Genomic DNA, 25,168 nt, shown 5'->3' on the forward strand with positions numbered 1-25,168 from the left:
CAAAACCATAGCTACCATGCACCAGATACAGTGGTCAGCATTCCGTAAATGCCAGTCCAGGGGTCACTTCTCAAAAGGGGAACGTGCCTTTTCTCAGGGAACGCTCTGAAGAGCTGAGGAAGAAGCTGTGTTTCAATTTTATTTTTAGAACCAACCTAATTGAGGAAAACTGTGAATTAAGCATCATGGTCATGTAAGTCAGTATTCAATAAAAAGTACCTGAGCAGAGGCTTAAGTCTTGGCGGGCCCTGCACTACAATCACACCAAGACTTTAATGCAGGAGAAAGGAGGATGATCCCAAGACGTCCTGTAAGGGGCACCTGAGTCTAATATTCTGCTTCTGTGAACCCTGACAACCCCTGATGACGTAAGCCCTCAACAGGAATGTTCGAGTTCCTCTCTCTCTCTCTATCTGAGCCTTATCAACAAACTCTTCAGAAAGGAGCACCTTCTCAGAGAGTCATTCCTACTATAACGGTTAATTTCCACTGCCAATTTAATTAGCTGAGGAAGCACTTGGGCATCAATGAAGCACGCTTGGGTGTGTCTACAGGGCTTTTTCAGAGAGATTTCATCGAAGGAAGCAACCCACTTTGAACACAGATGGAACCATCCCATGGGCTGGGGTCTCTCCCGGGCAATTGCATCCTCCTCTGCCCAGGATCTCTACCATGGTGCCCTCCCCGCCATAAGAGACTGTCTCATCTCAGAGCATGAGCCAAGGTGTCTTCCTTTTCATCCAAGTTGCTTTCTCCAGAAATTTGGTCAGAGCAATGTAAAAATCAACTAGCACGAATACAAAGTTTCCATTCTCCCCCAAGGATTATGGTTCAAATAAAACGCAAGGTTCCCTCAGAGACAAAGAAGAATATGACCCTGCCTACCTCCAGCTTAATTTGTACAGAACAAACCAGGACACCTATACTCAAAGAAGAGCAGAAAGGGACCAGCTGAAATCACTCCCCACCACCAGGGAGCCACCAAAGAGCAGGACAGCATGAGGGTCAGCTATGTTAAATGACTGCTGAACCCGAGGCGCATGAAAGGAGGATGGGGTCAGGCTCTGAACCCAGTAACAGGGATGCTTAGGCTAAACAGTGGCCGGAAGCACTGGCCAGAACAGTGCATCCTCCGAAGGAGCATTCTTAGAAACTCACCAGGAGGACATGATACATTAACAAGAAGACGCAGAAGCCAACAGACCCAGCCAGGAGTGAGCCATGAGCCGAACAGCAGTAAACTTCCATATGCAAATGAAAGGTTAAAAGGGGAAATCTGACAGGCAGATTGTCTTAGTTACCAACACTGTTGCTGAGGAGACACCCCGTAGCCGGAAGCATCTTGAGGAGGAAAGGGTTTATTCAGCTTCTGCTTCCGCATTGCTGTTCATGATCAGAGGAAGTCAGGACAGGGACTCAAGCAGTCCAGGGACCTGGAGGCAGGAGCTGATGCCGAGGCCATAGACGGATGCTGCTTCCTGGCTTGCTCTCCATGGCTTGCTCAGCCTGCTTTCTTATAGAACCCAGGACCACCAGCCCAGGGATGGCACCACCCACAATGCACTGGGCCCTCCCCCATCGGCCATCAATTAAGAAAATGCCCTACAGGCTTTCCCACGGCCCCGTCTAATAAGAACACTTTTTTCCCCCCAATTGAGGCTCCCTCCTCTCAAATGACTTTAGTTTTGTGTCAAGGCTATGTAAAAGACATATACAAAAATTGGGCCTTGTTCCACTGCAGGCTAATGACCAACACAGGAGGGGCTAGCTCCCGGGCCTGCTAAGGTTGACTCTCTAGGATACATCTGTGACAAGGAGAGAATCTCCTGAGGTAGGTTTAGGCAGGCTTACTTTTTTTTCCCCAGAACAAGATCACACTAGTGAGGTGAAAAGTGAACCATGAACTTTGAGCCTGCTTGGAAGGAGCCCACCCAAGGAGCAAGAGGTCCAGGCGTGAAGCAGGCCAAGCCATGAGTTCTGTGCTTGGGACAGAGCCCAGGGTAGACACAGCCTCAGAAGGCAAAAGAACTGAAAACTTGGGCTTAGGAGGAAAGAAGGCAGTCCCCATGGCAGAAGCAAGATTGTAGACTTTGTACATTTACCAGATGGAACACCTCATTTGCTTACTTTCTGGCAGAAAATGGTTTGAGTACCATTTTCCTCCAGATGGAACAAACTATCTTACTCCTGAGATGGTTGCTTCTGTGTGTCATATGTGTGTTAAACCACGCCCCCTGGGAGTAGGGGCATGGTTTTTAGAATTGCAACAAGTGGCCTGAAGTGTTCGTCGGTTGCAGTAGGGATCCAGGGTTTGCAGTTTTTATAGATTTAGGGTGCAAGGCTAGTGCTCTTTAAAGAAGGGTCCCTGAAAGAACTGGGCTTGCATCAACCACCCAGAATCCCAAGGGAGCAACAACGGTGTAACTGCGGTAAGAGACAGCTCGGATGCTGCAGATAGCATCTCCAGGCAGCTGAAGGAATGGCCTAAAGTAGACAGGCAAAGACAGTGGAGAATACGATTGCTGGGCACAAGGAGAACCCTTCCCCAGCTGAGACCTACTTGACCAGCAGAATAGGACCAGGAGCATAAATGGATCTACCTTGGCTATTAGGAAAACCTGTGGTATCACGCCTCAATCATTGCTAGAACTTGGAAGTACACTCGGCAGAATTCCTAGTTGTCCCAGAGTGGGCACATGGTGCAAGGAGTCCAGCTGAGTGGATCCTCCTCTCCCCTTAGTCACTCCAATAAGCATCGTCAGCACGGTGCATACAAAAACCAAATACCCAGCATAGAAAACAAGCAGCAGCTTTCCAAGAATCCACTGGCAACAGACCCCAAGCTCTTAACCATAGCTCAGCCATCCCTCTGTGGTACCTCAGGCTGTATTGACCAGTAGCCTAGGTCCAGCCCTGCAGGCACCTGCAGATGGCCTGACCCAGAAGCCTGCCATCCATGATCCTGGACCGTTCCATAAGACCTACCACCATTTACACAGGTCCGGTGTCACAGGTGAATCTGTTTTGGAGTGGTCGGTCTGTCTCTCTGCTCTTTTGTTTTGTTGGGCTAAGCTTTAAATCGTCTCCACTTGGAAAACCTCTTCACTTTGAAAACTTTGGAGGCTGCCTTGACATTTCGCATATCATCTCTTTTGCTTTTTCTGCCTCTACACTGGGCAGGTAGCAAAGAAGCTGTCCCCGTCCCTTGTCCCCATTGGTTTTTCCTGATCCTAAGTAGTGGTTTTTCTATTTAAGCACAGCACACTTTGCCGAGAACTTTCCATGCTGGTCATCATTAACACACCCCCATGCTGGTCGTCATTAACACACCCCCATGCAAATCTCCCTGAGGAACAAAGGAAGCTAAATAAAGATCAGACAGGACTAATTCAAAACTCATTGTAAAATACATGGGACACATTCCATAGATGGGTTCTATAGATGAACTGAGAAAAACAAGTTTATGATAAGGGTCTGAGAGCAGATTCACTGCGGCCTCCACAACACAGACAGCAGGGAAGGTCACCAGGTTCTTCACCAGGTCCCCTCCCAGCTGTCTGGGAGGCCAACTGGTTATGCATCCCTCCTTTTGAAGGAAAAAGCTGTGTGCATGACATCCCAGGTTCCCCTAGTGCAGGGTTCTGAACCTGTGGGTCAGACCCCTTTGGGGAGGGAGAGTGAACAATGCTTTCCCGGGGGTCTGAGACCTTCCGCTTTATCAGACATTTACATTACGGCTCATAACAGGAGCAATATTAGTTTTGAAATAACAACAAAAATAAGATTATGGTTGGAAGTCACCACAATAAGCAACTGTATTTAAAGAGTCGCAGCATTGGGAAGGTTGAGACCTCTGCCTAGCGCTTGTCTGTGTACACACGAAGACATCCGCGCCTTCTGCAGTATCTGGTTTTGGTCATTTAACCCACAATCCATACAGACCTACCTCGTCCCTTTAAAACAAGATCACTTTTTAATACTACTACTTTTGGAAATGACATCACTCTTTGCCCGACACCCTGAAGAGTAGATAAACACCCTTCTTTGTATCTCCAGCTCTTGCTGGAAAAGATGCTACAGTGAACACTGTTATGTTGGTCTAAAATCCCTTACCTGCAATTTCTAAGTCCAAACAGCTTAGAAAACTGAACATCTTTCCAAGTGTTTAGCACACTCCTTGGCAGCTAAACCCTCGCTGAGCTGTGGAGGCTCTATTTACACTTTGCATCCTGCTTTTGTGTGAATTCACCTATCTTTTTCGCTGACATACAGCTGGCTTTGATTATAGGTTGTTATCCTGACTCCCTCTAGGGCTGTTATAAAACATACTGTATTGTGTGCGCCAACGTATCTTTCCAAAGAACAAGCAATTTAAATTTTTGAAGCATACTTAGTACCAAGAGTTTCCAACAGGTGACAGTAACCCTGACACTTTGTACGTGTTTCAGTTATGTCTTTAGGATAAATTTAGAAACGCTGAAGTGCTAAAGGCACATGCACTTACTTCAACTTGTGAGAGATGCTGTCAAATTGTTCAAGAGTTAACTCACAAATATGGACAATAATGACATGAGAAGGGGGTATATTTATTAGTATAACATAATGTTCTAAAATTAGAAAATAATAGCAAAGCCTCAGTAAACTCTAGCTTGGTATTCTGGATATTATCCCAAATTAGGATACACTGTAGTTTTTTAAAAACTTGGCACACTAAAAATCAACTGAGTCCAAAATCAAAGCAGCAGGATACTTTTGTTTAAATAAGCACTTGTTCAATCAACTGTTCATACGTTTATCAAGAGCCTAGTGAATGCCAACCATTGATTGAATGCTAGAAATACAATGAATAACAATAACCAAAGGCCCTGGAGCTGATCCTTTGTTATGTTAAAAGACAAGAAACAAAAGTACACATTTTAGATAAATTAATTTTTAGCCAAGAGCTTCACTTTTTATTATATAGAAAATAAATAATCTTATCATCAAAGGTTGAAAAATCAAACAGGAATGTGAAGATACATAAACAGACAGCTTGACACAAAAATAGTTAGGTTTTTTTTTTTTTTTTTAAAGCACCCTCTATCAGTACAGGGAAAGTAAAAGTGATTCAGCGCTGGTCTATGTATACATGCCGGAGAGTGGCAGCTTCAAATGTGCCTAGGACACTACAGGAGAAATGGGAGGGTGCACTCCGGGTCAGCCTGGAGCGGAGCAGGCACAGGCACACGGGCAGCAGCCTGCTTCTAACGTCTGTCGGGAAGCACTCAGGTAACGAGTGGGTAATGTGCAGATTTTAGCTTTATCTCAACTTCGCTCTCACCGCCCACCCCCCATTAATGGTTTTTAGTTTGCTTTTTTTTTTTTTAAGATTTATTTTTATGTGTATGAATGTTTTGCCTGAACATGTCTGTGCATCACTTGTGTTTCCGGTGCCCACAGAGGCCCACAGAGAACACTGTGTCCCCTGCAACTAGAGTTACAGATGATTGTGAGCCAAGTGTGGGAAGAGAAGTCAGGTCCTCTGGAAGAGCAGGGAGGGCTCGTAAGCGTTAAGCCATCTCTTCAGCCCTCAAATAAATATTCTGTTTTGCTTTTAAAAGGTACATAAGAACGATAAAACCTGAGGGACATGATGAAAGTTTAGGTTCAATTACTATCAAAGACCTAATTGAAAAGTGAAAAAAAATTGGGAGGAGGGGGGAATCTTCTGTTGACAACTATATGCCTAGGAATCCACTACAAGGGAGATGAACTCCATAGCCCTGAATTCAATATGCCCAAGCACGCAAAATAAATAAATTAAAATGCATTAAGAAAATGAATCAAAAATTTAAAACTAAAACCAGAAATGGGCCTAGAACAACAAAACAAAACAAAAACCTGGCTGAACACAGGAAAGAAAAAGAAGAGTAAACTTGTAACAGAAATGAAGAATGATATAAAGATGGACAATACTGTTTTGAGTACAGCAGTGTGGCCCTCCCACACAACACCTGCCTGGAGAGCGACCATGGCCTCTGCACAGACTACAAAGAGAGCAGCAGTCCCAAGTGTTCCAGAGAGGAGCAGGAGCAGGTATGGTGGGAAGAAAAGTCCACAGAATACTCATTCAGGCAGAACAGATCCTGGACCATAATAATTCAAATATTTTAATATAGAAATAAGACTCAATGCACCCTGACTATACCAACATAAAACCATAAAATCCCAACAGACTATACCTATAATCCAGTACCAACTTTTAAAAGAATTCTTTATTTTTATGTGTATAGGTGTTTTGTCTGCAGGTATACCTGTGTATCATATGTGTGTCTGGCACCCATGGAGGTCAGAAGAAGGCATCAGATCCCTTAGAACTGGAGTTAGAGATGTTTGTGAGCACCATGGGATGCTGGGAATCAAACCTGGGTCCTCAAAAAGAGCAGCCAGTGCGCTCAACCACCAAGCCATCTCCCCAGCCAAGTACCAACCTTGTAAATCTCAAAAACTATGAGCATTAAGTAACACTTATAATAACTCATAAAAGGAAATCTCAATAAAAGTTAGTAAAAAATATATAGGGCTGAAAGGAAGAAAATAAAAGAAGATGATACATCAGCAAAATGGGGTGCAGTGCAGCTGGGGTGGGAGAGACAGTTATCTAATTAAATGCTTGTAGCAGCAATTAAGAAAATTTTCCAAATAAGGAACCTAAGGTTTTACCTGGAGGAACTAGGAAAACAGTTTATTTTAACCCAAAGAAAGCAAAAAGAAGATAATTAAACCAAGCCAAGCTAAAATCAGTATGGATAATATATAAGCTAGGGACAAAAAAAAAAAAAAAAAAATCAGTGATGCAGAAACACGAGCCTCTGTAAACACCAGCAAAATGGAAAAACTCCTGCACTCCTGACAATAGAAAGATACATTATCAGGACTAAAGCAGAGGGAATTACTACTGTAACCAGTAAAGAGATAATAAAGAAATTCTATGAATAACTTGATGTTTATAGGTTGATAACCATAGAAAAAAGGACATGTCTTTTCAAACTCACAAATAACCAAAACCCAAACTATTCGCCTCTCAAGGGAAGTTTAGCTTATGATTAACCAGCCACAGGGCCCCTAATCCTCCTCCACCATCCTGCAGAGCTCCAGGCTGCCTCCTGGACACAGGATGGATGATCTGGCAGAGGGCGGTGGCCAGTGTGCCTCACAGGGCAATGTCTGGACCTCAGCATTCTAGCTTACTGGTCTCTAGGGAACCTCAGCACTCTCTACCAAATGAGGGATCCCAATGGTTCACATAGAGCACCGGTGAGGAGCAGGGTGAAGGGTTGGATGCCTCGTTTTGCACGTGAGTTCACAGTGGAGAAGGGGCCTTTTCCAAATGGGAGTTGTGAGTGGGTGAAGAATGAATTACAACTCCTTGTCTCCCAAAGACAGAGGAGGGGCCCGTGGGTGCCGTCTCATTCTCACCTGTATCTTGACAAAACAATCTTGGTCAACAAAATTAGAGAAACTCTCATCAGAAAATTTGCATACCACAAGCTGTAGGGAAATTATGTTTATGTGTCATTTTTTTTTCACTTTTGTTCAAAATTTTACTGACTTGATTATATCCCGAGTGATAGGATGGCTTTATTTATGATAAAAATATCTACCCATCTTTAGCATTTGGATTCATACCAAATGATGCTCAGGTGTGGCTCTTTAAGATTTATAGACAAAAGGTTTGAAAAACTCATCATCTGACACATAAAAGTTAACTATTTTCTTCTACTTCCATTGTGTGCCAGATGGCCTACAAGCAGTTTTTCAGGGTTGTTTTTTTTTTTTTAATTGAAACATGAATAAATAATGTTTTGCTGTAAATTTAATCCCAGTGAAATATGATCATGGAGATAAGCTGGTCATAAGGAATTCATCTGCAGATGCGAGTAAAGGCCAGGCCCACTGATGGCTCCACCACATAGTAAAGCAGAACACTTTTAAAGAGAAGAAATGATGCTCATGTCCCAAACACATTCATACGTGCTCCTAAGGCTGACTGCATGGACAGTCATGTGGGGACCGCTGGGATGGGCAGTCATGTGGGGACCGCTGGGATGGGCTGTCACATGGGGACCGCTGGAATGGACAGTCACATGGGAACTGCTGAGATGGACAGTCATGTGAGGCCCACTGGGATGGGCTGTCACGTGGGGACTGCTGGGATGGACAGTCATGTGAGGCCCGCTGGGATGGGCTGTCACGTGGGGACCGCTGGGATGGACATCCATCTAAGATAATCCAAAGCAGCAGATGGAGAAGAGTAAGAAAAGCATCACAGAGAAGAGACAAGGAAGCTAGCCCTGCTACTCAGGGGCATGGTCCCTGCTACTCAGGGGCACGGTCCCTGCTTGCTGGACTAAAAGAAGGTTTAGGCTGCACCCGTGTTCTCTCACTAGGCTCCAGGTGGGAGCCTCTAGCCCTTCTGAGAGGACAATATTCTGAAAGGTGTCTTAGTTGGGTCCTCCACTTTGCCACTCCTTTCTCATAAGTATGTACATGCTTGCACACACGTACACATACAGAGCCTTGGAGAGAATTCTGAAAGGTAGGAGGAGAGACCATTATGGCTCATGGTTTACTACAAATGTTTATCATCCAGCACGACAGAAAGCCACGTGCCCCAGAATGTACAATAGGTACGGGATGCTCTGGAGAACATCACCATCAGCTTGAACGATCTGATTTCTGGATGGCTATCCCAACACGCTTTTCCAGTTCCAGCAAGATTCGGTAAAAATTTTCAGCGGTGTCCTCATCTAGGTCCATCTAGAAAACAAACACAAAGAGAGAGGACTGTAATAGAAAAATAAGACAAGAGGCATGTGAGTAAAGGCAGGGCACCCACACATGTACGAGAGCTGAAAGGTAGACGGGGCCACTCAGAGACTGGTGGGGAACATTTGAGAACATGAGGACGTAAATGCTCCTGCAAACTCCGCACCCACCAAACCTCCTGCTGCTTGCTTTACGCAGAAAGACAGACAAGCGACTGTGAGTTTTGTTTCTTGCTCTGGCTCCTACATGTACCCAACTACCTGCTAAAGGACAGGGGAGGAAAGGAAATCCAGGGTCTGAATTCCCATAGATGCTCAACCCCTTCCAAAGTGCTTCTATGTAAAGGAAGCAGAGCCTCTGACTTCCGTCGCTGTTACTTTGCATTCTTGTCCCTCCTGCAAAAAGATCTTACTTTAGCTATCACAAAAACCATCCTTCAGCTCCAACAAACTGGATCCCTTGTCTCCAAGTCAACATGGATGCCTAAACTTCAAAAACAGGGTCTTCTCGAAGCTGAAAGGCTAGGGATTGAGGAAGCTCTTCGACATGCTGGAAATAACATGTATCCTCAGTAGATCCTGTTAGTTATTCATGTTGATATTGGAAATGTTACGATCTCTCCTGTTCCAATCACTTACTTGCCTCGACATAGTTCTACTTTGTACCAATGCATCCTCAGTGACCCGAGCAGAGAACAGGAAGCTCCAAGAAACCTTGCTCATGACAAAGCTACAACATGTTCTCTTGGTCCCAAGGATATGCTCTCACCCGACTGCCACCCCAGGCAATTCTATGTGATTTCTTTCTAAATTAGACTCCAAAAGGCACAATACCAATTTGGCTTTCTCTATTCTATCCCTTGCCTCTCCAAAAAATGTCTGACGAAGCTGATAATTATCTCAAACAGAATGCACGTTCAGAGACAACTTAACTGCACATAGAAGGAGGGTCTGTATTCCCTACGACTCATGGTGTATTTATTAGAAGTCTCCATGTGAGGCAGCACACTAGGGAAACAGGTACAATCCCATCTCAAAGCTTCTGTTCTGGCAGGGGCACTTGAGGGTGAGTGCTACACAAGGGCACAGGCCCTGGTCTGAAGAGACGGAGAAGGTCCTTGAGATCTGAACAATGAGCAAACTTAAACAAGAACACAGGTGAGAGCAGCTTAGGAGAAAGAAGATGCATAAAGCTACGATCTGAGACAGGACAAAGCAGAGAGCAATGAACACACCCAGATGATGCCAGAGTGAAGACTCAGGAGGCAGGTTTGTCGGCATCACAGGCAGTATCTCCCACATAACAAATTTACCTTTTGGCCCTTGACATAATTAGTCCCGAAGCCTGTGGTGTTGCTCAGGTATTTGGTCAGAGGATTGAGAGACTCCGGTTTTTGGTGGAAAAGCCACACCTGAAAAGGAAGAGCCATGTCAGTGATGCTGCCCCTGCCCCAAGCAAGTGTGAGCTGCCATCAGTGCTCAGAGCTCCCCGTGAAATTGCAAGATTCTGCTCAAAAACCACTAGCTGATCTAAATGTCCTCAGAAGCTGCTATCATATTTTGAAGAGAGAAAGTAAAGCAGCCTGAGAGCTAACCTAAGCAAAAAACGAAATAGAACAACAAAAACCCCTCACTTCTCCCTTAATCCCCATATAAATCCACGGCTCGTCCTCTGGCTTACTAGTGTCATTCCTAGCACACAGCACAGCAACCCACAGATCACTGGGATACTATTTTACCAGTGAGAAGATGCACATGTCCAGAAGATGTGCACGGTATAAAAAGGAAGTCTTCCTTCCTTTCCAATTTTGCAGCCACTAAGCTGTTATCTCTGGGAATAGCCCAGTCTCCCATCGTGTGTGGTCATGCCAAGAAACATCTCTTCCTTGAGAAACATATACCCTTCTCTGTTAATCAGAAGCATAGCACACAGAAGGTTTCACTTGGGCGTCATATCTTCAAGTTGTCAAATCTACGCATACTGAGCTGTTTCATTTGCTTTGGGAAGTACAGAATCCCATCTTGGGCATGAGCTGTGATTGGTATGTTCAGCTTTTAATGGAAAAAACACATGTGGTAGGCTGAAGTCTATGATTACAAACTAAGCCATGACAGATGATGACAACACCATTTTGTAAAAGCTTGAGTGTATCTACTAAAGCCAAAAATGAAACTTCTGGATGGAGGGTATGTGCCTTTAATATTTGACTCATCTGGCCTGTAACTCCTCCTCAGAGCTTGAGTAATACAGGAGTGTTCTCATTTTTCCTTACCACCAGCCATCACAGCCCTACGTCAAACTTCCAAATCTTTGCTAATCTGAACTGATCTCTGAATCATAAACTTAATTTGCACTTCTCATAGGTCAGTGAGGCAAAAACATCTTTTCAAATGATTGGAACCATTCAAGTATTCTTTGTGCTTTATTTATAGTGGAATTTGGGACCATGATAATTTTATTTTAATTTTCACTCAGAGTTTTCACATTTAGAAAAGCAAGCCTTCACATTCTGCTTGCATGAATGTCTGTGTACCACGTGAGTACAGGTGCCTGTGGAGGTCAGAAGAGGGTGCTGGATTTCCGGAAACAGGAGTTTTGGATAGTCATGAGTTGCCATGTCAGTGCTGAGAATCAAACTGGGTCATCTAAGAACAGGCGTTCTTCACCCCAAGCCACCTGTCACAGGCTAGGAGGAAAGCCTTTACATAAGACAAGAGCACTTGTTCCCCCTACTCTTGTCCCTACCCATGGGAAACCATTCACTGGTCATCCTCTTGCGTTGACTGATGCTGCCGTGTGCTACCACCTCTCCTATGGCTCCTGGTGCATCTTGCTTCTACAGAACCGTGTTCTCCTAAATGTCACGCTTCGAACATCTTGGTTATTACATGGTACCTACTTTAATACCAAACGGAGCTTGCTCCATTACAGCTGCGGTTCCCAACCTTCCTAATGCTGCGTGACCCTTTAATATATTTTCTCACACTGTATGACCCATAACCACAAAATAATTCATCACTACTTCATAACTGCACTTTTGCTACTTTAAGAATTGTAATGTAAGCATCTGTGCTTTCCGATGGTCTTAGATGACCCTAAGGGGGTCATAACCCACAGGTTGATGACAGCTGCCTTCAGCCTTTCTCCCTGACACCGCTCACCGCCATCAGTGAGCTTATACCTTTCCTCACAAAGCCACTACACACACGATAAAACTCTATAACGTACCAGTGCTTCTGTTCCATTGTACGGTGTCAAAGTGAATGCATTTGCAACAAAGCGAAGCTGACAAAAAAAGAAAAAACACAAAAAGCAAAATAGCAGGTATTATGTGGCCATTTAGAGTAGTAACAACAACAACAAAAATTTTCACTTAAATTTAAGAAAGAAATTTTACATTTATAATTACAGTACAGCACATCAAAAACTTCAAGTCAAATGGGTGTCTACCACTTAGAGTTAAATTCTTAATATTTCATAACTCCATAAAAAAAGAAAAAAAATGGTGTTTGCCACTTACAAGCCATATCACTGGTAGGAGAAGTGTCCAGACATAGGAAGGCAGAATTCCATATGTCAAATTGGTCAGTACTGTACCTGGGCACGTCACACTCGAATACAGACCCTGGGAACACACAGGAGAGTCACACTAAGATTTTAATTTGACGTAGATCACTCATGGGTGCTAGTTAATAAAAGACACACACATATGACCCAGAAAACCAGAGAATGGCAAGTTTGCACTCTCAGCTGTCCTTGGCACTTGGAGGGCCATTTAAGTCTAAAATCACTTACTGGGATCAGGATGCGAAAGTCTGCAAGTTAAGTCTATTCTCAAGAAATTTACAATTTTAAGAAGTGCCCATCAATGACGGGGGAAAAAAGTGGGGCCTGATTACCAGGATTTTCTATTCTTGGATTAATTAAAGATTAATTTATCAATCCCAGTAAGTATGGAACAGGCTTTCTGAGTTTAGTTCTTGCCTTCAATTAGGTTATGATTAATTAAATACAAATGGCTAGATTTAAAACATATGCTGTTCCCCTACAGCAGTGGTTCTCAACCTGTGGGTCACAACCCCTTTGGCAAACTTCTATCTCCAAAAAAATATTAACATTACAATTCATAACAGTAGCAAAATTACAGTTATGAAGCAGTGGTGAAAATAATTTTATGTTTGGGGAATCTCATGAAGAACTGTACTGAAGGGTCACAGAGTCAGGAAGGTTGAGCACCACTGCACTACAGGAACATAGACCCACATCTCTAGCTTATAGTGAGAATTACGGAATTTTCATTTCTTTAAAAAAAAACCACAGAAATATAAGAATATGTTTTTGTTTTAATCCCAGTGTGGGCATATGGGGCTGCTTCCCAGCAGCTGACTATAATTTGCCTCCTGCTCTAGCAACGATGTGAATTTGTCAGCTATATAGTTTCTGCGATTGTGTGACATTTGGAATTCTGGGAACTTTTTTAGAGGGTTTATGAATGCTAGGGCTCCGAGAGGCAGGGTTTTTTTTTTGGTTGGTAGTTGGTTATTGTTGGTTGTTCTTGGTAGTGTTTTGTTAAGTTGTTGTGCACAGAGAAGACACTAAGAAATCAGACATCCTGATGGTGAAGATCAAACTTGCCCCAAAGAACTCAACACCTTTATCAGCAGGAAGTAGTCTAACAATATTGTCACCCCTCTCTGACCCCTGACTTTATTCAGGGATATCTTTGCTCTCTTTCCTTTTTTCTCTCTTATCTAGTGTTAGGGGATTGAAAGGGTGGGAGAAAAGGGGTGGAGAAGGGTAGAAGAAAGAAGAACCCACAAAGTAGCAAAGGTCAGTTACACTAGCTGCTTGGATGCTCTTGACAACAGGAGAAACAAAGACCTTCAACTCAAGTTCTCTGACCAGTTCCTTCGTAATGCACTGATCACTGTAAGAGTCTCTGTGTGTGTGTGTGTGTGTGTGTGTGTGTGTGTGTGTGTGTGTATGTGTATGTGGACATATACCTATATAAATGCCAACATATGTTTCTATGTGGCTCTATATAGAAAGCCTAGATAAACACAGGGACAGTAAGCCCTGTAGCTCAGGAATTAATTTTACTACATCTTATGTTATTGTTAGAGTAACTATTTTATTGCATCCTGGTTACTTTTAATCTCTTACTCTTTTTTACTTTTAAATTAAAAGTAGAAAGTGCCCATACAAGTTGGCTCATTCCTGTAATCCTAGCCCTTGGAAAGAGGCAGTTTTGAATTTGAGGCCCACCTGAACAGCACAACAGCCTAAGGCCAGTCAGTGCTACATAGTGACACCCTGCCTCAAAACACCAGCTGGGCTGGGCTGGAGTCGTAGCTTGGTTGGTAGAGTGCTAACCCAGAATGCATAAAACCCCATAAAATCAGGTGTGGTAGTGTGCGTCATCACCAGGTATATATAGAGAGAGGCACACAGATATATAGAGATACACACACACCACATTTGAGGCCAGCCTGGGATACACAAGATGCTGGGATACTCAAGACAGGGAGACAGGAAGAAAACAGAGACTCATCCACTCCCCCAGAACTCAGGATGTAACTCAAGGAGCACTGCAGCAAGTGCAAAGCCCAGGGTTTGATCCCCAGCACCGAAATTAGACTAAAATAATGATAATTTGTTTAAAAAGTAAGCCAAAAAATATGGCAAAGTCATTATAAAGACTTCAAGTGGAATCCCCCACTATAACTTTCTAGATTTTCTTTCCCAGGAATACTAAGAAAGAATAATCATGGCTGCAAACGAACCCTGAGATTTCAAGCAGCCACATCAGTGTAGTCACTCTGCCACTTTTGTTTTCAAAAAAGATAAAATCCCAGAGCTTCTCAGGAAACATGTAACAAATTCAGCTTGACCCTGCCCTCTAAAAAGGGAGTGTGAAGCAACAGGACTTGGAAGCAACTGTGGCTAATTTCAAAAATCTCAAAATATTAGAAGGAAATTCACAGTTGGACCAATTCTCTGACTCCAGGCTGCTATGACAAAGGGAAACGGCCAACGGGAAAGACAAGAATTCCAGGTAAGGTGTCTGACCTGGGCAATCACCTCATTCGAAGCAGCAGTGCCTTCTGGGGTTATTTTATAAATACCCTCTCAATCTGTAACCTCACAGAGACAGAGCTAAGGGGCCTTATCATCACCTCCCATGAGTATATAATCACTGGTTGCCTTTTAGTCAGCGGCATGAGAGAGCCTAGGAGGCGTGTGGCTCAGTACAAAAAGTCCAAGAGTCCTGTGACCTCTGAGTACAGGACTCAACTTCTCAAAACTTGAGTGTTCTCATCTGAAAACTGGAATGGTGAGAGCCATCCAGCTGCAGTGGGGAAGACACTAAAGGACATAAACAGCAGAAGAAGAGGTCGGAGAGGAGAGCACTACAAGCGCCTAGTCAGAGCTATACTGTGGTTATCGAGGGTCCAGGGTCGTTCTATTAGCAGAGCACCAGAGCTCCTGAGGGACTCAGAACTGAGAGTAAACTGCATATTCCTAAGAGGACAGGCGTTCTTTATCCCCCCTAAGGCTTTTGTTACAAGAGCCAGTGCCATAGCCTGTACTAGAAACAGCAACTCGGACGGGTAACTTTTGTATGTCTGAGAGGTTGCCTTGCCTTCTGGTTGAAATTATTGTTCAAAGCCACGTTCAGGAGGTCAATGGCGTATTTAGAGGAGCTGTAGGGCTCGTGGCCTCTGCTGTGCTGGATGTCATCAAGGCTGAAGTTAGACTTCTTGGCATTGCGAGAGGACGTCCAGATGATCCGACTGGGGTGGTCCCTGTGGCAGAGAAGCGACTCCAGTTCTCGAATCTGAGCAAAGACGACAAAGAACGAAAGTGAATGCTATTAAGGGTGTATGCTGACAACTAAACACTTCGATATAGGGATTCTGGAATCCAACAAGTAAATGGATAGAGATATGGTAGGGAGAAACAGGTTTTGCATTGTTGGAAAGGGAAGAAGCTAAAAGAATTATGGGTAACAATGGATTAGAGTTAGAGACCTCAGTATTTCCTCAAGTCAGATTGGCTACATATACGTATAGATATGTATACACCCATGAGTTGGTATGTACACATTTTACCTCCTTGGTTTATTAGCTGAGCAGGCCTAGAGCTATTAACATCTAAGCAGCAACAAGAACCCAGATCTTCATTGCTAATAACAGTTTATCTTGGTTTACATCTTAAAGTGAAAAAGGAAAATCAAGAAAAAATTATGCAAATAATCATCGAATTATCATCCTATGCCACATATAGTAAGTAGTGTACGTTACAGAAACTAAAGAGAGAACTATCATTTTAAATGAGAAACCTTGATATATAAAATATGTAGCCATGATTCTTCATGAACATAAAATGAACTGAATTTTTAAAAAATGGAAAAGAGAAATTTTCCTGACAGAAATATCCCAAAAATTTTCTGAAGATAATCCATCTTTAAGAAGGGGAAGTTCAGCCAGCAGAATGTGGTGGCGCACACTTTAATCCCAGCACTTGGGAGGCAGAGGCAGGTAGACCTCTGTGAGTTCAAGGCCTGCCTGGACTATAAAGCGAGTTCCAGGACAGCCAGGGCTGTTACACAGAGAAACCCTGTCTCGAAAAACCTAAAAAAGAAAAAAAATTTTTTTAAAAAAAGGTGACGTTCACCCCCTCAGTGTGGACTACACACAGTGTCTTCCGAGCACTACAGTGTGGAGAAGGGAATGCGGCTTCACTGTGGAGGAGCCTGACAAGCCACGTCAAGCCAAGTGTTCAAGGTCAACATGGGAAGGTCATAACCCTGCCGTCAGCCTCATTCCAAGCCAGGTGGCCATGAACTCTGTCCTCCTGTCTCCATCTCCCAAGCACGGGAACTGTAAGCACACGACAAATGTGCCTTGCCTCAGAATGTGCACTCTTAATATGAGGTGGTGAGAAAGGTACTTTATATCCAGTCTTTCCAAAAACACTTCACCATCAGAGACAACCATCAGAGGAGTTAACTGAGAGACACTCTGTGGAAGAGCAGTCCACCAAAAACAAGGCAGGTCTGTAAAACTACCACAAGAGACCCTAAGTGCTGAATGCACTGTGATGCCCTGGATGGACTCCAAGGGCTGATAACAAGACTGAATAAAACTGATGACCTAAGTTAGTCTAGATTTTACTTAATAGCGCATCAGCACTATATCATTTATTGTGACAGATGCACCTCACTGATATAAAATGCAAATAAAAGAAATCGAGTATAAGAAGTACTCAAACTCTCTGTACTATCTTTGTGAATATTTTGAAAATATACAACTATTGAAAAACATTAGCTCGCTAAGGAAAAACCCACCAAGAAAGCTCCCAGACGTGCTCCATGATGCAGTGGACAGATAAGCCAAACACGACCAGGACAGGCGCGTGTGTGTGAGACCGAGTCAGTTACCTACTCCTAAACAGTAACACTTCACTGAAGCTGCAGTTCGCAGGAAGAAGCCTCCACTCTTTATAACACCTGCCAGGGGCTGGTCATTTTCATATACTAATCAAAGTAGGGATGGATCTGTCTGTTCATTTACACCTGAACCATCCATTCACATTTGTGTTTCATGAAATGTGGTCTGATTCCTACACCTAACTGAAGCTGAAGGCATTGCAATCAGAGCTTTGGCATCATTTTATCCGGCAAGTGGCATCTGAACCCCCTGGTGACATGTCTGCCTACATAAAGACAAGCGAGGACACCTGTGAGAATTCTCCCATGGCCACAGCTCTCATTGGCTTTCCTAAAAATTTAATTTTGTAAACAGCAAATTCATCAAAACAAGACTACCAATATTATTAATGGGCTTGTTCTCTATTCTTGCCACTTTATTTTTTAATACCTATTGTTTGTTTGTCTTAAGAAAGGGGTTCATATTGTAGCCCCGGATGGCCTCAAGCTCCGAGCGATCAGCCGATGTGTTGGGATACAGGTGTGAGCTACCACTTCTCAATTACTATTTATTTCATAATTCAAAAAGATGGCAAAGAAATAGGAGAAGGTTCGAAGGCGATCCAGGAAACATTAGGTGATAGATCTCTACAAAGTTATTTAAGAAAAGATTACATAAGAACTTAATCCTAGTCCAACCTTATATTGTAGTAGAACTTTGTCATTAAAAACGTGTTGTCCCTATCACTAAAAACAAAACAGTATTAAAATTCAGAGACTAAAATAGGAATCTTCCACTTATTCCTAATAACCTGGTACCCCAGTTCATCAATGGCTACCAGTGTTCTGTTCCATTTTGAACATGTATATTTTTTAAATCTTTTCTTTTGTTTATACAAATGTGAGGACACTATTCATATTATACTTTTCTTTGTTTTCTTAAGAAAATATCTGAGGCCATCACACAGACATAAAATATTTATCTCACTTCCTTTGATGACTGATAACATTCCAGTGTTCCACATTCCAACTTTATCTAATAAGCGCAGGCTACGCCTTAGCAAGGTCCAACTAAGAGAAAACTGGGATTGAGGGAAAGGGCTCAGAAGTAGCAGATAACGGGTTCTGTGCAGGCAAACTTAGCACCACAAGTTCTCCCAGTGTCAGTGGGAGGCACCACAATGCCTCCGTGGCTGGCCACTTACTCTCCACAGTAAAGCTATCCCATGATAGTGAGGCAGAGACAATGTCACAGAACACACTAGAAGTGCCACAAGTCTCATGCTGAGCCTTCTATACATGCCCAGAACTGCACATCCAAGTATGGATGCTTAAGGAAAAGCCAATGATGACAAAGAGCCTACTACGTATGAGCGTTTAGCCACAGCATGCTTACTCTCCCAGGCCACGTGATGCCAAGCCAGTTTGTAGAACTATCTAGAACAGAACTCATATGCTTTTTCTGCTGTTTTAAAAGGTGCCTGCTGTCTGATAATCTACTTCCTTGATTCTCTGTGTAAGCACCATTTTCAGAGGCCAGTGATCAAACAGAAATACTCAGTTACTGTTAACCATAAACTAACGACCGCAGGGCCGCAGTGCTAAGTGTGGAGTTGGATGACCCAAGTCTTTTTACCAGGATGAAGTGGCCAAAGAGATTGGTTTCGAACACCTCCTGGAGCCCATCAGCAGTGACCTTGTTGTTCTGAGTCAGCAGTCCTTCCGCTGTGGTGAACATGTGAATCACATTTCTGAAATGGCAGAAGACAGCATCGTGACTTTTTAAAGGTCTTTTAACTAAAAATACTGAAGATATTACACACACACACACACATATATATACACACACTTACGCACAGACAGATACACATACATGTATATACATACACACATGCATACACACTTCACACACTTACACACACACGCATACACACACTTACAGACACACATACACACACTTATACACACACACTTCAGACAGACACACAAACACACATATATACATACACACACAGACACAAATACACACACCTTCTTTGATCCATAATGACAAACATCAACTTCCTGGACATTTGGGAGTATTAAATGAGATACTAAGTGCATCTCTCCCCCAGTTCACAGAGGCACCTAGCATGCTTTCCTGTTCCCACTGCTATCAGATCACAGATAAACTATTCATGGGCAATCACAGCTATGCCAATGAGAAAAAGTCTTCACCCATATCAAGTGTGTTTAATTACTGAGAAAAAAGTTAAGCAGGTTGTCTTTTTCACTAGGAATTCTAAGAGCATCAAACAAATTAATAGAGTGCCTTGCTATGAGATCAGCTTAGTGGTGGGATTGGTGCATGTTTCCTTGTCATGGAAGAAAAGTTAAAAAACAAACAAACAAACAAACAAACAAACAAAAAAAAACCCCAAAAACCTATGAATCAATGCCACAAGCAAGACATTTCTGACTCTGGCTTGTGGTTAGATGGCTTTGAAAGCCACTATACCCATGTGCATCACAAGAAGCTCTGTGTGTGTCAGGTACACTGACCAGTACATTTGAGGAAATGCTGAGAACCTGACACACAGCTAAGCACCCTTCAATGCAGCCTCCTAAGAATGCTGCCTGACCTAAAATGGTTCCGCCAGTGGCACACTCTGTCCCAGAGACTTCAAGCATTATGAAAACCATGACAACATGCTGTATTCTCCACAAAGATAAGAACCTGACCTGCTTACTGTGGTACCGATTCCTCCTTCCTATGGATCTTCATCCTTCTCAGCATCCCTAAACTCCATATACACACGAAAGGCAAACACTGTGGAGGCAGCAACACCTTTTTAGAACTCAGCTCACCTGGAACAGTGGTTCTTCCCTGTCCTAATGCTGGGACCCTTTATTACAGCTCCTCATGTTGTGGTGACCCCAACCATAAAATTATTTCATTGCTACTTCATAACTGTAATTTTGCTACTGTTAATAATTGTAATGTAAATATCAGATATGCAGGTTATCCGATATGTGACCCCTGTGAAAGAGTCATCTGCATCCTCCCAAAGGAGTTGTGACCCGCAGGTTGAGGACCACCGATCTAGACCATAAAAATTACCTTGAAAAGATGCCAGAGAAGAATGCTTTAATGTTTAGCCGGGGGTTGGGCATGATGCCAGCATTCAGATATAAGTAGTCTAACCTTTGAAACCTGCAGGTAAAACGCCAGAGTGACACTGTGAGAAAACATGAGACAAACTGCACTCCGCCTCTAGAATACAGAATGTCCAAGGACAGAAAAACCCTTTCCAAACCAATTAAGATGGTCACACAAGCTACATAATGTCAGGGTTACAATAATTCTTTCTCAAAGGTTCCTCCAGCCACAATGAACACCTGGGTATCTTTGCTCAGGGTGGTTTCAACGGGCTTAGAAGTTAAATCTCTATATAAAAATCCAACTGTAGTCCACCAACTAGGCACTGGAGACCAACAACCCGGCCCATCCTCGTTTTACAAAGTCATTGTCCTTTTTTACCAGTTCACACCCTCCACAGCTGGCAAGTTAAATTTGTATAATGTATAGCAGCTCTGACTTGACCTAGCAGTGCTAGAATCTGGATGGCCACGTAGTTACCAAAACAGAAGACCCAAGTGGACACCATTCAGTGTTCATGGCCAGGGGCTATGTATGCATTAGAAACTAATGGAAGGTCACTCTCACCCTCTGAAACTGTAGCTGACCTATGGGGACTATGTATTCTCAGTGGGCTCACTTCAGAATACATGTCATGGAGGAGCTGAGAGATACAGACTTGAGTGAGCTTTCTCAGTTTTGAAACTCCGTAAGCCTTGAAATAAGTGCATCCCTCTGAAAGTGGGATTGTGGCAGGCAGTGCCTGCTCCCAGAATATTAAGGTAACACACACACTCAGAGTCTCCCAGAATCCTAGGCACCTTACTGTGCCCTCTATGTAACCCAGGGCAGATCCACAGCTAATAAAACTGATCGTCGAAATATATATTTGGCTGACAATATGGATTATGCACCAGTATTTCTTGCTCACGCTATATAACAACCATATGGTTCAAATTATTAAAATGACTATTTTAATGACATTGTTGCTGCTATAACCACCATTCATTGTGCAAGTGAAGCCAGTGGGACCTCAGATTAACTATTCCATTACCTAGTTTATAAATATGAGCAATGGCAACTTAATTTGCTAGGCATGAAGAAGTAATGCTTAATAAAGTGTGGAAATTAGGGCTGGAGAGATGGCTGAGAGGTTAAGAGGACTGGCTACCCTTCCAGACAGAGGTCCTGAGTTCAATTCCCAGCAACCACATGGTGGTTCACAACCATCTATAATGAGATCTGGTGCCCTCTTCTGGCCTGCAGGTATACATGCAGACAGAACACTATACACAACAAATCAATAAACCTTTTTTTTTTTAAGTGTGGAAAATAAGCTCTGGCTTCAATCAAAGAGCATAATTAGTGTACTCAAAGATGAAAGGATTGCCGTAGTGTCTCTATCTGAATAAAACAGCATCACTATTTCTAACAGAACAGAACACAGGAGGTGGCAAGACCTGGTGTCAGAGGGTATTTGCAAGCTCTCTGGGCTCCACCATCATTCCGTCCAGATCCCCTAAGGACAGGTCATTTTATGCTACACCCATCACCTTTCCATCTGTCCCCGTCCTTTATCATTTGCTTGCATGTCACGCTGCACGGCCACATGAGAAAGCAATCTGTCAAGAAGAGATGTTACCTCTGCTTGACTTCCTTTGCACCCTGGACCACTGACTGCAGGCTGCCGACATCCATCTGCACGATGCTGACCTCGGCGGAGGGGTGAGAGGCCAGCAGGGCATCGCGAGCTGCTCCCGCTTTCCTCAGGTTCCGACACACCAGACACAGGTGAAGCTCATCTTCTTCCGCCAGCAGCCGATTGCAAAGCGCCAGCCCAATGCCACTGAGAGGACAATTCAGGCACAGGGCATGAATCCCTCACCGAAGTGGCCCTAACAAGGCATTTCTCTCTGGTTCAGACACTTGACTCTGTCAACACAAGCTCCCATGAGAAGCTCGGGCACAGAGAAAATATCCAAACAGTACGTGAAGACGGAAGGAATCTCCTCGTTAAGCCATGTGATTAGGCTCCTATTCACTCCCCCCCCCCACTCTGAAACAGTTCAATGACACAGCAAGTAGGGTTTGGGGTGCCTGTTAGGGTGTGATTTAATACATCCCCAGAAAATGCTGCAAAGAGGATCTTATTTGCTGTTCATCGTGTCCCTATTTTCTTGTGCTGTGTAAGTGCCTCAAAGGCAAGGATTCTATTATCTCTTGGTATTTCTGTTATTGGGGCTGGGGTTGTTGGGGCTTAGGGTTAGGGTGAGGATGAAGTTTTGGTTTGGGGTTTCTTTTTCTTTTTTTCTTTTTCTTTCTTTTTTTTTTCAGATTAGATCCCTGTCAACTACTAAGTCACAGCAGAAAACCCAACAGAAAGAAAAGTGCCCTCAGAGCCGAGGAGACAGAACAACGGAGGAATATCAATCAAATAGGGATAAGACAGAAGCAGACAGCAGCCTAGCTCACAGAGGCTGGACACACTAGGTCAGAAAGAGCGATATGAAAGCGCCCAGCAGATGGGGCCAGTTGCTGGCAATAATAACATCCTGGTGTATAATACTAAGTTCTCACGCAGGCTGGCAGCAAACAGAACCCCAAAGTGAGTCTGGAATCCACAGACTCCAGTGGCCCTGCCAGCAGAATATCAAACACATAGGGCCTATTCGCCCTTCCTTCAAACTATCAAAGCATATTTGTGTATAGTTTCACACACAATATATATCAAACCACACATGATTCTATATGCACCTTCCACATTAGAACCACAAAAGCCAGGTGACCTGAAGGAAGGCACACTAACAAAAACCTAAGACAGACCCGGCCCCCCCCCCCCCCCCCCCCCCCCCCCGCCTACACTGGCTTAGTTAATATGTATGTGGTTAGGTCAGCGAAATGGGCTTAAGTGGCATTTAATAAATCCTGTATTAGTTCCTCAAAAATATCAGTGTAAGCAGCTGGGGGAAACGTTGGTGGGCTCCACACTCCACACATTCTTCCTGGACAAATGAGAAGTAGGCCAAGGGTCAAATGATGAAGCCTGGAACAGCTATGAACTGTTGACCCCAATAGGACAAGCCTTAAGCGCAAACGACTGCTAGGTCTGTAGGTTCCTGGGGAAGAGTATGGGAAACATGCTGCAGAAATGATATCTCCCTTTTGTCCTAAAGTTCATGGATGCTGACATTTAAACACCCGGAGTGTAAGACACAGCGCGTGTTTAGGGTTGAAGTGAACTGTGTGCACCTAAAATAACTCCTCTCAGAGACTGGGTCACTGATAGGGAGAATGGAAGGGTCTTTGTGGAAACACCAGGTCCCTTGACATCATGGGTTCAGCATCATGCCAGGCTTATCAGTCACTGCCGCTCTACTTTTCCTTTTCCCTGTCATGTTTAATTCAAGGCGCCAGTTTACCCAGCATCCAGTGAGGCGAGCTTGATCGCACCTTTTGGGCGGCCCAGAGAAGGGAAGGGAGTCTCGGCGGAGTCCCCACCAAAATGAGTTCAGGATCACCGACCTGCGCTTTCCTTCACCCCGGAACGTAGCCTCCGGGGTTCCGTAGGAAGCCTCACCTGCTTGCCCCGGTGACCAAAACCACCTTCCGCATCTTGCACGCCACACAGAAGAGTTAATCTGCACCTGCACCCGGAGCAGCTCCCGGCCGGGACCACGACCAATCAAAGCTTGCCCAGGCCCCACCCCTACGTCATCCGTCCCCCTAAACTCGACCGACCAATCGCAGTCCAGCTTCTTCTCTGCCCGCGAAAGCCGGGTGGGGTGAGATAGGCCGAGGGGCGGGGCCACGTGACGCAGGAGTCCTAGCCAATCCCGGTAGTCCCCGCCCCCAGCGTTCAGAAGTCAACTGGCAGGAGGTGTGGCTATGGGGTGGGGCGAGCGAGGGGGCGGGCAGAGGTGGAAGTTTCAGAGGAAGGCTGGGAGGAGGTGCAGGAACCCAAGTCCAAGGTTGTTTCTTAAGATGTGTGAATCCACTTTCCTACCCTTCTCTAAAGCTCGTCTTTGAGAAGGGTAACGTGGATTTCGTAGAGTTTTATTTATGTCGAATCACGGGCATGTTAGCAATTTCCAAACTCTGGGTGTGGACTGAAAATCAAGAGAATCTCAGAACTCTAAAGGAATGTGTACTGTCATTTCCGTCAGTGCCATTGTAAAGAACCTATGTTTGTCGCCAAGCCATCCCAGATGAGTATGTGGGAGGGGGCAGAGCTAGGTAATGAGGGAAGGAAGGGCAAATGCATACAAACTATAACCTCCAATTTGTATTCAATTCAAATCATATAAAGTACCCTGTGCAGGTATTACACTCCTTACTCTCGCTTTCGCTATTTATAGATGATTAACACTGAGTGAAAGTACTAATACCATGGATAGTATGACTGAACAAACTCCATGCCTCTTTCAAAGCTGTAGTTATTATGAATAGCAATGATCCTAAGTTTAACGATTAATAACAAGAAATAAGATAATGAGATGTCAGGCAACAGATATTTCATTATATGAGGTTTATTAAGTGAGCATGGGGAGAGAAGGAAAGGGGAGGAGAGAGAGAGAGAGAGAGAGAGAGAGAGAGAGAGAGAGAGAGAGAGAGAGAGAGAGAGAGAGACGAGGTAAGTAAGAGAGAAAGGGGGTAAGAGGTAAGAAAGGGAGGGGCGACGTTGGTCTGTCCTTTTATATACTGGGCAGGGCCACGCCCCCGTGGAAGGTAGGCAATGACATCACAGGTAGGCGGTCTGAAGCAGAATGCTAACACTGAGTGACTGAGGTCATCTTTTCTAGGTTTTGATCTCC

General features: G+C 44.0%; 1 protein-coding gene across 1 annotated transcript; it reads right to left on the bottom strand.

The window, feature by feature from the left end:
• Nucleotides 1-8,697: 8,697 nt before the first annotated feature.
• Hsd17b7 (hydroxysteroid 17-beta dehydrogenase 7) lies at nucleotides 8,698-23,969 on the bottom strand. The gene is made up of 10 exons (XM_051148348.1): nucleotides 23,935-23,969; nucleotides 22,935-22,993; nucleotides 22,000-22,237; nucleotides 20,340-20,432; nucleotides 18,876-18,990; nucleotides 15,452-15,646; nucleotides 12,329-12,433; nucleotides 12,037-12,093; nucleotides 10,121-10,219; nucleotides 8,698-8,799 (listed from the first exon to the last, which is right to left on the bottom strand). Exons 1-10 carry the CDS (start codon nucleotides 23,967-23,969, stop codon nucleotides 8,698-8,700), a joined length of 1,098 nt encoding a protein of 365 aa, XP_051004305.1.
• Between the last annotated feature and the right edge of the window lie 1,199 nt (nucleotides 23,970-25,168).

The sequence above is a fragment of the Acomys russatus genome, chromosome 6, assembly GCF_903995435.1.
Source record: "Acomys russatus chromosome 6, mAcoRus1.1, whole genome shotgun sequence".
NCBI classification, from domain to species: domain Eukaryota; kingdom Metazoa; phylum Chordata; class Mammalia; order Rodentia; family Muridae; genus Acomys; species Acomys russatus.